Source organism: Hoplias malabaricus, chromosome 3, assembly GCF_029633855.1.
Source record: "Hoplias malabaricus isolate fHopMal1 chromosome 3, fHopMal1.hap1, whole genome shotgun sequence".
In the NCBI taxonomy this organism is placed as follows: Eukaryota; Metazoa; Chordata; class Actinopteri; order Characiformes; family Erythrinidae; genus Hoplias; species Hoplias malabaricus.
In genome coordinates this window covers 51086105-51099799 of record NC_089802.1, presented here as the reverse complement: position 1 = coordinate 51099799, position 13695 = coordinate 51086105, and the positions used below count along the sequence as shown (strand labels likewise).

At 36.1% G+C, this 13695-nt stretch overlaps 1 protein-coding gene across 10 annotated transcripts in view; it reads left to right on the top strand.

Annotated features, from left to right (window-relative positions):
- cadpsb (Ca2+-dependent activator protein for secretion b) overlaps positions 1-13695 on the top strand; it is an 83983-nt gene that overhangs the window by 53867 nt on the left and 16421 nt on the right. For 4 of the 10 annotated variants that reach the window (XM_066663892.1, XM_066663891.1, XM_066663886.1 and 1 more), the window contains exons 12-17: positions 3061-3197; positions 4172-4359; positions 6988-7089; positions 7218-7281; positions 7485-7608; positions 9176-9244. In XM_066663892.1, coding sequence (XP_066519989.1) covers positions 3061-3197; positions 4172-4359; positions 6988-7089; positions 7218-7281; positions 7485-7608; positions 9176-9244 — 684 coding nt within the window. Of the gene's footprint in view, positions 1-3060; positions 3198-4171; positions 4360-4759; positions 4871-6987; positions 7090-7217; positions 7282-7484; positions 7609-9175; positions 9245-10551; positions 10585-13695 lie in introns of all 10 variants that reach the window. The other 6 variants (XM_066663893.1, XM_066663890.1, XM_066663889.1 and 3 more) reach the window with 3 other exon arrangements.

Below are 13695 nucleotides of genomic sequence, written 5' to 3'. Positions count from 1 at the left end.
CTGTCTTCTAGCTGGACTTAAGGGTAAGTGCTTCCCTGTTAGCTAGCACCAGTCAGATAATCCTAAAACAATTATCTGACAAATGCAACGTGCTTTATACTCTCTTCCTCTTGCCTCTTCCTCTTTCCTGTTCTCTCTCGAATCTCGCTTTTCATGCCTTAGACAAAATAGACTTTTTTTTTTTTTTTTTTTAATTTAGGTCTAAAATATAAACCTCCATTATTCTTGCCAGTTAGGATGCATGAAATTTGAATTTGTCTCTCAGTATCATTAAGCTTAGTTATTATGATTGATTTATTTGCATAATTGCCTTCTCAACAGTACATAGCCTAATATCGTTAGTTTGAGAAGACCCCTCAGTGTAAAGACAAAAGATGGATTCAGTGCTTATATACATTCCGTTGTTTTAGCTTACAACATCCAACAAAACTTATAAATAGGCTTTGCTTGTAGCCAATGCAATTGTTTTTATTTTATTGTAGCAGGCCTGACCTGAAACAACATTTGTTGTACATGTACAAAATGCAGTTTGGAGTTACAATGCTTTTCATATAGTATCATTGTCAATGTGACAACAAAAAAATATATATATGAAATCAAAATTGGACCCAAAATGGTCTATAACTGAATTTAGAGCTATATTTATCAAATGTTTTATTCTGAATATTAAGCATTTAGTTTTTATTGGTTAAATCTTTGTTGAAGCCATCTGAATCTGCAGGGCTTTACACTTGAGGGTTCAGTTGCATTTAGACTTTAGAATTTTCCTTAAGCTTGTCTTTTGTTCAAAAGAGTTGGCAAATATGTAAGTGGAGTATTCTGAATGCCAATGCCAGTGTTTAGGTATTGCCATCCTTCGCTATCATGAAATACTCCCATTTTGTAATATTTATCAAATGTTCTGGGCCTATTTTTTTAAAGCTCCTTGGCCCATCATAGCACCTTTAACAGTGAGAGATTCCATTTTGAATTTCTGTTTTGATTGCCCATTTATTGCTTGACTAGGTGAGCACTAAGTTGTCACGTTGTCCATTTAGGTGGTGGCAAAAAGGCAGGATATTTTTCTTGTTTGATTATTTTATTTTTTTGTTTGTTTTATTATTCCCCATTTTCCCAGAGAATGAATGGCCCAATTTTAGCCTCTGTTGGCTTCATGCTAAACCCATGTACTTGCACCAGAACTGTAATGTTAGCCTGTTAGCGTGCCACCTTGGTGGCCTGCTTGCTAGTGTGCTCAGCAATTGTTGTGAACACACTGATAATTTCTCAAGTATTGTCAACTTGCAAATGCCAATAGACAATAAGGAATGCAAATAGTTAGCCTTCAGTGGAAAATGTATCAACAATTTTTTGTTCTTGCATGACATTGAAAAGCATAGTGGCTTTCCTCACTATCCTCCCGCATGTGATTGTAAATAATCATGGAGCATTTACATACACTCATGTTCCAAAAAATATAAAAAGTAAATAATAATATTAAAAATCATAATCTACCTCCCCTGATAAGATTAAATGTGGAAGCTTCACCACATTCAGACTTTTTTATAGTTACCTCTCTAACAGCATCTCAGTTCTTGGGAAGTCAGTAAAGTTAGCTTATTTTAAGACAATACCATGCTAATTCTCACTCTCAAGCTCTGCAAATTTGTTCTTTGTTTTCTCCACATTTTTCTGTTCTGTTGTTCACTTTGTTATATAAATTATGCCTTTCTATAACGTAATTCACTTTCCTGCATAGATCATTTTATTCTTTACGTAGTCACTATAAGTTTTTGTGATTAATCTGTTATTTATTCTGTCCGTTATTTTGTCATGATACTCTTTCTTTTAATATTATTTGTTTCTGTCCTTTCCCTCTCTAATTTTATCACTTTTATCACTTTATCCTTTTTTTGCTACCTCAGCTCTCATTTGTGTTCTAGACCCAGCTAATTAATTATTTTACAAATAAATATTTAATCACTTGGTTGCTTGTAATAACTCCTAAATTAAAATTCCCTTGATGGTCCCATAAAACCTTGATTTAAAACAAAACATAGCTACAAATAATATGTTTTAGAATACTGTCTTCTCTCCATGTAAAAAGTTGTTATATTGTCCAGTCACCACTTTCTAATACATTCATAACCATTTCTATTTGTTTGTGTCAAAAAAAGACATGATTCCATCCACTCTATGAAACTCACCAACTGCACACATTTTTCTCTGTATGCCGTCTCTCATAATTACACAGTCATCACTGCACTAGTTTGTATTCTATCATTCCGAACTAAGTAATTTATCAGTAGCCAGACAGCAAGACAGTGTTTAATACATGTCTGAAAGAATTTTTGTGACAGGCTTAGTAGTTTTGTCTTTTGATTGACCTCATTTTCATATTAGACTGTTTTTCAAACTACATATCCATAAATGATAACAGACTATGCTGAAAAGGAGATTCATAGTTTCAGAAAATTTGTCAAAGTGAATTTTTGCATGACTACGCAATACTTTTTTTCAGTGTATTTTGACCCGACAATGGGTACTACACCAAACAACAACATAAACTAATGACTTTTTAAATCGTCCTGATTTTCTGACATTTCCATTTTTACAAGCACACAATTCATCATTTCTATAAGTGAGTGACATTAACCAGTTGCGAATGGCAGAATCTATTGTATTCATGTGAATGTTAAAGCATTACAGTTCATCTTTAAGAATTCCGCCTACCCACTTTCCCTTGAGTTTTAATTAGAGGTCACAGAGAAAAACTTAGTGAAAATTTAGGGATACTGCACCCAAATCAGTCCATGCATGTCCATCCAGTTTGAATGTGGGTTGATGAGTTGAACTTGAACATCGCCCAGTTCATATTGCTAAGCCCGATTGAACTCTGCTTGAGTTTTGCTGCAAGTTGACAATGTGAAAGCTGAAAGTCTTTGAGTTGCTGTAGAGTAGTTGAACAAGATGCTTATCTTTTGTTGAAGGAAACTGGATGTTTCTATTGACTGTTTTACTAACTTGGTTTTCCTTACACCACTCCCCTTCCCCTTCATCTTTCGTGATTGACTGGATTAGATGCTGACAGGGCACAGAAGCACGGCATGGATGAATTTATCTCTGCTAACCCCTGTAGTTTTGACCACGCCTCCCTGTTTGAGATGGTGCAGAGGCTCACATTGGACCACAGGCTCAATGACAACTTTGCTTGTCTGGTAAGGAAATATGGGAATGAGGGAAATAAGCAGTCAATACCATGACTGAGCATTTTCAATTTTAAAGTGCAATATTTCAAACAGGAGAATTCAGACAACCAGTGTTTCTTACATCATAAGCCTAAACAAACCTAGCACACTTTCACATAGTGTGTTGCCATTCCATTAGCTATGTCTTTTTATGGGGAGTAGTGGATTGTTGAAGTAATTTGTGCAGTTTAAAGCTCTGTAATTTTTAAGAAATTCAGTATTTGTATAAGCCAAGAATCAAAGGCTTCATATCAGTAACAGAAATGTCGATGCCATACATTATTAGTTCAAAATTGCTCATTTTTCTTTTAGTTTAATTTCATTTATTTCTGTTGGTTCAGTGCCTGGGTTTCGTTGGTGTTGTTCACACCTTTAATTTATTTATCATTTTATTTTGGACCAACTAATTCCATATAGTGAAGACTAGCCAAAACCAAATCTAGTTCCTGTGCCAGTAGTTGCTAGAGGCACTAGACAGAGGGGAATTTGGTAATTGAGTATTTTGACCTGATGTTTCTCGTACTCAAGTTGTTTTTAGCTAGGCTATTTTTAGTGCTGTTTGTGTCATTATTAATTAAAGGAACAGTTTATTTTATTTGAGCATGGCTTTCAGCTTCTCTAACCACAAGTTCTTGCTTATATCTGTTTCATCACGGATTCCTTATTCTGGCATAATTTAAAAAAATTATTTTGGGATTATGAAGGTTGTAGCATTTGATTTGAGGTATTTTGCAGAATGATTTCACACCATCAGATTCAAACATATTTGCAGGAGTGTTCTACCCAAATTACTGTATCACTATGTGAATGCCTCAGTGACCATTACCCACAGTCCGTTTACTCTTTACACAGTCATGAAGAGTCTGTATTCTTTGTTTTAGAGTCATTACTTTTCTCAGAACACAACCTCCAGTCTCTCTATAGTTTTACTGTTTTTCTGGCAGGGATGGTTTAGCCCAGGGCAAGTCTTTGTTCTGGATGAGTACTGCGCCCGAAATGGAGTGAGGGGATGTCACAGACACTTGTGTTACCTTGGCGACCTGCTGGAGAGAGCGGATGTGGGGAACATGATTGACCCGACGCTGCTGCACTACAGCTTTGCTTTCTGTGCCTCGCATGTCCATGGGAACAGGTACATTTAGCATTTTTCTAACAAAATGCTAAGCAACACAGAAGTAAACAATAACACAATTAAAGAGGTTGAAACAACTGAAACAAATCTGGAAGAATGAAAGACCAAGGGTTTAGAAATATGTTTTTATAACTTTCATTCAGTGTTAGCTTATTTTTTTTTGCTTTTTGTTTGTTTTTGTTTGCTTGATTTCTTGTTTGTTTGTTTTGTTATTAAATGCCATTTATTTTTTTAGTTTGCCACATTATTAATTTTGCATTTTGTTCTCCTTCACTTTAATCCATTTTCCTCTGTATTTCCACAGTGCTCATTAAACCTTAAAGGCTTCCCTTTCCCCATTGTTTTGCTCCCTCAGTCTCATTGTTTTAATGTTGCTCACTTCGTTATATGTTCCTGATAGTCAGAGGGGGTCTGAGTTACAGGGGTGTGGTTCTAAGCCGGGAGGGAAAAAGGAGTCAAAAAAAAAGAGGGACTGTAAAGCTCAGCCTGTTCCTGTATCTGTGTGCCAAAGGTAAGAGGGATTCAAAACAATATATCTTAGACAAGTTTTTCAAACATTGTTTAATGTAACAAATATGCATTGAAAATAAACACAGGTTTGACAACACATTACAATACAGAAATGTGCCTATGCACATTTTAGAAATGGGCAATCTTTTCCATTTTAATAAGTGTGCTGTGGTATATATTTGCATGATTGGAACAACCAAAGTTGCAATGAAATTAACTGACAAAACTAGAATCAGGATCATCCGCATTGTACATTTCAACCCTCTTAATAGTAGGATGTGCAACTGCATAGATAGCCTTTGTTGACTTTCAGTCAAATGTTCAAAAATAAAAAAATTGAATTGTAAAAGCAGTAACTTTCAAATCTGTATATTTAATGGAAGTGTGAGCTGAGTACCTTCAGACCCTTAACTGGATGTCAAAACAACAGCGAGACTGGTCCACTCCTAAAATAGAACAAATTTATTTTCAAGATGAGCTGTTAAAAAAAACATAGTAGGTGGAAGGCTCTTCTTCAAAGGAAAACAGATATAAACAAAGATTATTTCTACTTTTTTTCAGTTTGGCTGTAACAGTAGGCAGTTTGGTTGAGTGTTAATGTACTTTTTTTTTGTTTTTTTGTTTGTTTGTTTGTTTGTTTGTTTTTGTTTTGTTTTTTTAGTATTTGCAACAACTGTTCTGTTTAAATGTCGGTGCTTCCCAGTGAAAATTTTAGCTTTCAAATGTTGATGATGAGGAAACATTTTATTCTTGGAAGGAACCTTTTTTCTACCTATGTATTTAGACTTTGAAATGGATGGGCCAACACCTCAAGGATAGGTTTACCATGATCCATGTTCAAGTTGAAGGGACATTCATGCATTTTATGTATAAATTATTAAATTCATTTAAAAAAAATCACCATTTAAAAACTGATTGAACTTTGCAACAGTTGAATTGTAGATAACATGTTGGTATGAAAACACTTATTAATAATTAACAGACATCCCTATTTAGAGCTATAGGTAATGCAGAGTTGAAGGCACAATCACAGTACACATTAGTGGAAACCCAGGATTTAGTTCAAGGCCTGTCTTGTATCAGTACTAAAATGGCTGAAGTTTGGGTAATCCTATTTCATGGGTAAATCTAATTACAAGCTCAAAATCATAACCTAGCTATGAATCATCTACAACATTCAACAAGTATGCTTTCAGAATTAACAACATAATGTTGCTCAGAGGTTAAATGTACAGTTCGGCATTGTACTATAAGTTATTGCAGGTGAGAAAACTGCCGACTTTAATGTCCTTCCTTTATTTTTAGTAGATGTATTATTCAGACTATGCAGAATAAAGATTTTTTGTTGATCATGTCCTGTACTAATGTATAATGGGAAAAACCTTCATGTCAAGTAACCTTTTAATATAAATGAATAAAGTGCCCTATGGAAACTATAAAGAACTCTAAATATCAAGACAACAGGATGCACAAGCCTTTATTAGGTTTCACAACAGCTGTGTTGGTGTCACTTTAACCAAGCTTGATTTATTTAACCAGCTTAATAGTTAAATAGGTTTTGTTCATCCAGCAATGGGCTGTCAATAACATTTCATTGTAAAAAATAAAATTTCTCCTTCATAATAATTATGACATTTGACTCTCAGTCTGAGTAACCTGGCTTCGTAAAGAAGCAGTGCTGTCCACTATTACAGTACTCATACAGTTTGTATAGAACACTGGATGAGACACATTATGTTGTACAAATGGGTCCATGATAAAGACTCTTAATGCTACATTAGTTACCACTTTAATATGATTTATCAGAAAGGGGCTTAACAGATTTATTTGCTATAACATTTATCACAGTAATTATGACTATAAACATAGTTCTTTGGAAATATGAAAAAAATTGTATTATTAAAAAATATATAATTATTATATTGCTTAAACATTTTGAGTTCTCTTAACATTTTACAGTGTAATTCATCTGTTTTGATTTTCTGAACATTTTAGGCTAATTGGTATATAACACCTTTGAGATCGGAGAAATAGAAATGATGTTTAATGATGCATCTAGTGACAGTAAATGCTGACTGAAAGTCTAACCTGTAGGAATTATTTTTTGTTGTTTAACAGACCTGATGGTCTTGGAACTGTAACAGTGGAAGAAAAGGACCGCTTTGAGGAAATCAAAGAACGATTACGTGTTCTGCTGGAGAACCAGATCACAAACTTTAGGTGAGTATATGCTACTATACCTTGTGGTGTGTTTTTAGGGCAACATTTTAGAGCACATTTGATACATTTCTTTTTATAGCTTTGTGTTTCAAAAATATGTCACCAGCAGCAGTGTGGTTTTGTTCCAGATATTGTTTTCCTTTTGGCCGCCCTGAGGGAGCACTGAAAGCCACTCTGTCTCTGCTGGAAAGGGTAATGACACTGCTGTTATCTATAGATATATAGATACATTGCTCGAGGTGAGATAGTGGGTGTATGTGTGTGAATCTAAGTGTGAGCAATGGAGTGAGAAAAAAAGACACTGTTGTAAATGTTCTTCAAAGCACATTGATATTAAATGCAGTAATATCAGACAGTAAGTGCAGACAGTATGTAAGTATTCTGTTGATCCTCAGGTTCTTATGAAGGACATTGTAACACCAGTCCCACAGGAAGAAGTGAAGGGTGTGATCCGTAAATGCCTGGAGCAGGCAGCTCAGATCAACTACCAGCGCATCACTGACTACGCTAGAGTGGAAGGTGACTACCATTGCCCTCCCATTTTACACCTTTTATTGTAATCTCCACAGGTTGGACGTGAGCCATAGGAAAGAGTTATTTACCTTTTTTACACGGATCTTTGCCTTTACACTGTAAAGTTGTTGAGAATCTTAAAGATGTTAAAACCTCAAAGAATGTGTCCGGAAAATATTTTCACACTTTCTTTTAAAATTTCATTTTCAGGCTTACTGCCAACAACATGGGTGAATATATCACCATTGTGTTGAATAAGGGAATGAGTTTGTTGTAAGTGTTTTATATAGAGTTCTAAAGAGCAATGAAGATTTAAGCACATTGTGTATTTAATATTTTATTTTTTTTGTTAAGGACAAATGTTTGCACAAAGCTAGGTAGCACTTGTATGAACTTGAGTCGAGTAAGTCACTGAATTAAGTTAACTGAGTTCAGCTGGGTGATTTCATGTACTTCAACTGTGAATATGAAGTGGACGGTGTTACACATTTTTTGTAATTCTATTTAAAGACTGTTTTTGATTAATCAGTCAAAAAAGTCAAATCAAAAACATGTTATTAAATTAAGGCTTAGATGTTCTTGTGTGTATTCTCTTGTTGTAGACTTGTGAGTGAAAATGCATTCAAATTCATAGTGAAGAGCTTCTGACCCCTTCCATTCACTTGTTGTGACATGGAAAACGGAACCTAAGGATTTGACATAAAGACCCCTCCCAAAAAAAATCCTCCATTACCCTGCACCTTTCTGTTTCTTTGTATACAGTTCTGCCCAATTCTAAAGCCAAGATCTATCCTCACTGCAATTCTCGCAATGGATGAATGAAAGTAAATCTGCAAAGACCTCTGTTTGGCTTTATAGGGTTTCCTTCCATTTAGGTCTTCAGGGTACTTCAAAGACTAGTGAACTGGGACTTGAGGAAGGTGCTTCAGGTAAGCTGAGCCTATGATACTATGACAGGACAAATTCTGAAAGAAAAGTAGCGATAGAGTTTGGGGCTGTCAGCATTAATTAATAATCAAGGAAAATGTTGGACAGAGTATATGGATTGAGATCAACCCTATGGAGATAAGACCAGTGAAAAAAATAGGCGAGCACTGGCAAGTACCTGAATGGAAGGATCTATAAGAGAAAAGACAGGAATTAAAGAGTTGCCTCAAGGTAAATCTAAAAAAGAAAGAACACAGAAATATCATGATGGTCTGCTTGGAATTGGGCTCTTTTTCCAAAAAGACAGGGGACCCTGTTCATTTGAGCACTCCCCTGTCTTTTGACCCCACCCCACCCCTCCCCCACCCTACACTGGTGGTCTGCATCAAGTCATTGCTTTGTTCCTTATAATATTTTTTCTCTTGTGATCTGTGATCTGAATGGTCACATATAATGAACAAAACAATACAGTTGTTTCTTTTCAGGGATTTGTCTGCTTCTCCAGTTTTAGACTTATTTTCAGCCCTTTGTTTTACAATGACAGTTTGCAAGAATGACCACCAGACATGCCCTTCACCATCTTTAACCCTTAACCCCCAACTTCTGACCCCAAACTCTTGCATGCCGAAATCCTCTTTTTCTTTAGGAAAAAAGAGGGAAATGTATGATCACCCTGTCTACTCCTTGGCTACACAAGTGATGGATTTAACCATCCGTGAGTAATTTCCTCATCCTTTTCATCCCTTGCCCTTGTACTTCACCCCTTTCTTCATCCCATCTTTCATAAAATTGTCAATCAGGTTATAATAAATTTTAGGAGACAAAGTGAAAGAAGCATAGTATTACATTTGATAAACTGGACACTCCCAGGTTATTTATTAATGTTTTTAACTAAACTTTACTTTTTTGATGTTGACAGCTAACTTTAGCAGCAGTGATATGATATTGTTTGATGTAGTCTCATACCTGCAGCTTTACAACACTGATTGTTTTTATGAGCTAACAGACACGTTACGTTATTAATAACATACTAGGTACTTATATAGGAATTATTCCGGAATAAAATATCAGATTTGTGCATATTTAATTAGCGCTGGAACTTCATTACTGATAACATAATTCACAATTAATTTAAATCTTTTCTGGAAATAAATCTACAACCCTCTTTAAACTCAGCTAAACACATCCATGTTTTCATTAAAAACAGGTCACACAGACTGTTTTATGATAACAATAAAAAAAAACAACAACAACAAAACCAAATCACCATGTAGCTTAATGCAGAGAGCTGTCAAATTATGTGATTTTTGGAGTGGGTTGTGTCTCTTTTATCCATTGTAATTCCATGGAGTGGACAGGGACATGTGCATATTTCCAGCCACACCTGTTTGTGACATAACACGACTAAGCATCTGTTCTGCTTCTCGTCCTTTTTTAAGTTTGAAGCTCATCCTCATGACTTGAATGCATATTTACTTTTTGCTTATCTCTCAGTTGTCTGCACGTGTGTCTGTGCTATAGTGTGCTCGCTGGTTTCACTGGGGATTCCAGAGCACTTCAGCAGGTGACTCAGCTGCCAGGAGAGCTGCAGTAGATCAATGGATAAATTAATCATATGTGTTTGAGCCAGTGTCATAAATTTGTTCTGTTCATGATTATACTAGCTGTTGTCAATGTTTTATTAGGGTGAACAATTCTGTGGTCTGTCTGTTGAGTGTGTCATGTTGCCTCCTCACTGATTATTTGTTTCTGCCGGGTAAATGTCTGTGTCCTTGTTTGTCACTAGATGTTTTAATTATTTTTCAAGAGATTTGTTTGTTTACTAAAGCCCAAAAATCCAGAGTGCCCTCAAGCTTCAATTTTCAGTGAGTGACATCTGTCACTTTGGGACTTACAAACCCCCTCACTATGGGGAATCAATCATAATAATTGCTTTGTTTCTATTATTCATTTTCTCTTTCTTTCTTTCTTTCTTTCTTTCTTCCATTCTCTCTCTCTTTCTCTCTCTCTCTCTCTCTGAAGTTGAGAAATCTCTAAAGGATCAAAGGGATCCAGGTGAAGCCATATTTAACATCAGCCTCTGTCCCCTTAAACATATAATCCATCAGCCACAAAATTAAATCCTCTGACAGGTGACATGAATAATATTGATTACCTCATTACGTGGTACTTGTCAAGGGGTGGGATATATTAGGTAGCAAGTGGAGTCGGGTCTTGAAGCCTATGTGTTGGAAAGGGAAAAATGGGCAAATGTAAGTAGCTGATCAACACTCACAAGTGGCAAATTGTGGTCGGCAACTCCAAAGCAGCTGTCCTTGTGGAGTGTTCCCAGTGTGCAGTGGTTAACTCCTACCAAAAGTGGTCCAAGGAAGGACATCCAGGACCCGGAGACAGGTTCATAGATGCCAAACACTCTTTGATGTGCGAGAGGAGCAAAGGCATAGCCATCTGCTCAGGCCAACAGACAAGCTACTTTAGTACATACTTGCACTTTGCATTCTAAAAACTTTCTGTCATAGCCAGCAGTGTCCTTTTCAGCAGTGTGTGCTACAATAGCTCATCTGTGTGATTGGACAAGACAGGCTAACCTTTGCTCCTCTTATGCATCAGTGAGCCTTGGGTGAACATATCCATATCAGCATTTCACCAGTTATTTCCTTGGACAAATTTTGGTGGGTATTAAGTATTGAATAGTTTGAAATGAACACTCCACAAGACCTGCCTTTCTGGGGATGCTCTGATAACTCTAAAATATCATTACCACCACAGTTTTTTAAAACGTGCTCAGATCCTAACAGTTGCCATTTATTTCTTGTTTCTGATACATCTGCTTCAAGACCTGACTGTTCACTGCTGCCTACACAAGAAAACATATCGTAATACCATCAAGGGGACATATTTAGTACTTTTAGCTACAGATGGGAAAATTATATATCTGAATACCTCAGCAAGTAATGGGTGAGGGGCCATTCTTTTAGGTGTTCATGTCCAGAATATTGTCCATGTCCATCTTGAAAGCCGCCATATTGGATCACGTTTTTCCAATGGAAAGGTCATGTAGCATATCAAAGATGACCAGAATTGTCTCAGAAATTGACTGCCACAATCAGATTTGCAATATCTTTTAAGGTTCAAAAGTCCTCAACCCAGAAATTTCAAAACTTTTGTTGTTTGTTACAGGCTCAACCAGACCCTAAATGCTCAGTGCCATCTTCAGTCAGAATGGATGGGAACACTGTTTCCTGTAGCATTGTCAGGTAGCACTAAGCATTTAGGATCTGGGCGAGCCTATAATGAGCCTGTAATAATAATAATAACAATTATTATTATGATTATTATTATTATTATTATTATTATTGTGTGCAATTATTTGTCATTGTACAATGAAATGTTTCTTCCATGTTTAACCCATCTGTGGCGGGAACACGTGCGCGCACACACACACACACACAAACACACACTATACTGCACTACACACAGACCACACACCCAGAGTGGGGGGCAGCCATCCCCAGTGCCTGGGGAGCAGTTTTGGTTTCAGTGCCTTGCTTAAAGGCACTTCAGCCGTGGATGTTTCCGCCAGTCTTGAGGATTAAACCGGCAAACTTTTTTACATACACAGTCATTCACACACACACACACACACACACACACACACACACACACACACAGGAACAGTTGTTAGAGAAGAGAATTCATCTAACCTCCAAACCCGAACTTGTCCATCGGATTGCCAGCGTGGTTCGCCACTCCAGAGAATCTCTACAGTCCAGTGGTGGCGTGCTTTACCCCACTGCATCCGACGCTTTGCACTGTGCTTGATGATGTAAGGCTTAGATGGCTTTCGAAACGCATTCCATGAAGCTCTCTACAGACTCCACATAAAATTTGGAGGTCTGTAGTGATTGACTCTGCAGAAAGTTGTTGACTGCACACTATGCGCCTCAGCATACTCTGGACTTTGTTATAGATTTTAAAAAGTAATTTTTTCTGACAAATCAATATATTCCACCCATTGACAGGTGCCATTATATGAAGATAACCAATTTTATTCACTTCACCTTTCAGAGGTTTTAATCTGTTTTAATCTTGTGACTGATCAGTGTATATATCACTCAGACATGTACATGCTCCCAAATACACTTATCTATACCTGACTGAGGCTTAACATCATCAACCAGTAAAACCCTTTCCCTCCTTGACACAAGACTTTCTCCTGTACAGTTTTGGCATGGTCTGTCCTCTCTCCTTAGTGAATGCTGAAGACTGTTTGTGAAGATAGTAGATTTCCAAAAAGTTGTACAGCTATTGTGGTGAGCTTTGATAAAAAGGGGATATCATTCATTTATCAGCAAATATCACTTCTATAAATGCAATACTATCTATCACAAATGGCTCAGTGGCAACATTTTCATTGTATTAAACTGTAAAACAGAATGTCAGTTTTACATACTGGATTAGAACCAAGAATATGTGGTCATTATATACCGTGATTGGTCCATCTGGTTTTGGAGGAGATTTCCTAATTAGTTTTTTTCATAATTAGTTGTCTCCTTTCCAGCCCAGTTTGTATTGAACATAAGCCTCAACAGAAAAGAAAAACGCTGTAAGAGCAGTTTAATATACTGAAAATAGATGAAGTATGAAAAACTGGAGGATGATAATCATGGATTATCATTACAGCCACTGTCATTACTTCATCATGTTGTGTTGATGACATTATGACTTTAGGATTCAGGCTGCAACTTTTATCATCAGCATTATATAATACTAGTTTACATCTCTAAACCATGCAATACACTTATTATAAAAGTTTAGTTATAAATCATTTAACCATTTAAAATAATTAAAATAAAATTGGATAAAAAAACATCACATAAACCAGGAAACGATTGGCATAACAGCTTAAATAAAAATGCAAATGAAACATTAAAACAAAAGCTGCATAAATTGGTGCTGACTCATGTTTCAGTGGAGACATCAACGTTTCTGCTTACCATTAATATGTATTTTTATGTTATTATGTCTTATTAAACTGTCTTGTTCAGAAAATGTTTTATTATATGTTAAAACTAAAAGTGTTCTATGTCCTGCATTCATTTCATTGAACTGAATGTCTCATAGTCTGATCTGTTTGTTTCATGTGTGGCATTTCCACAGATTTAG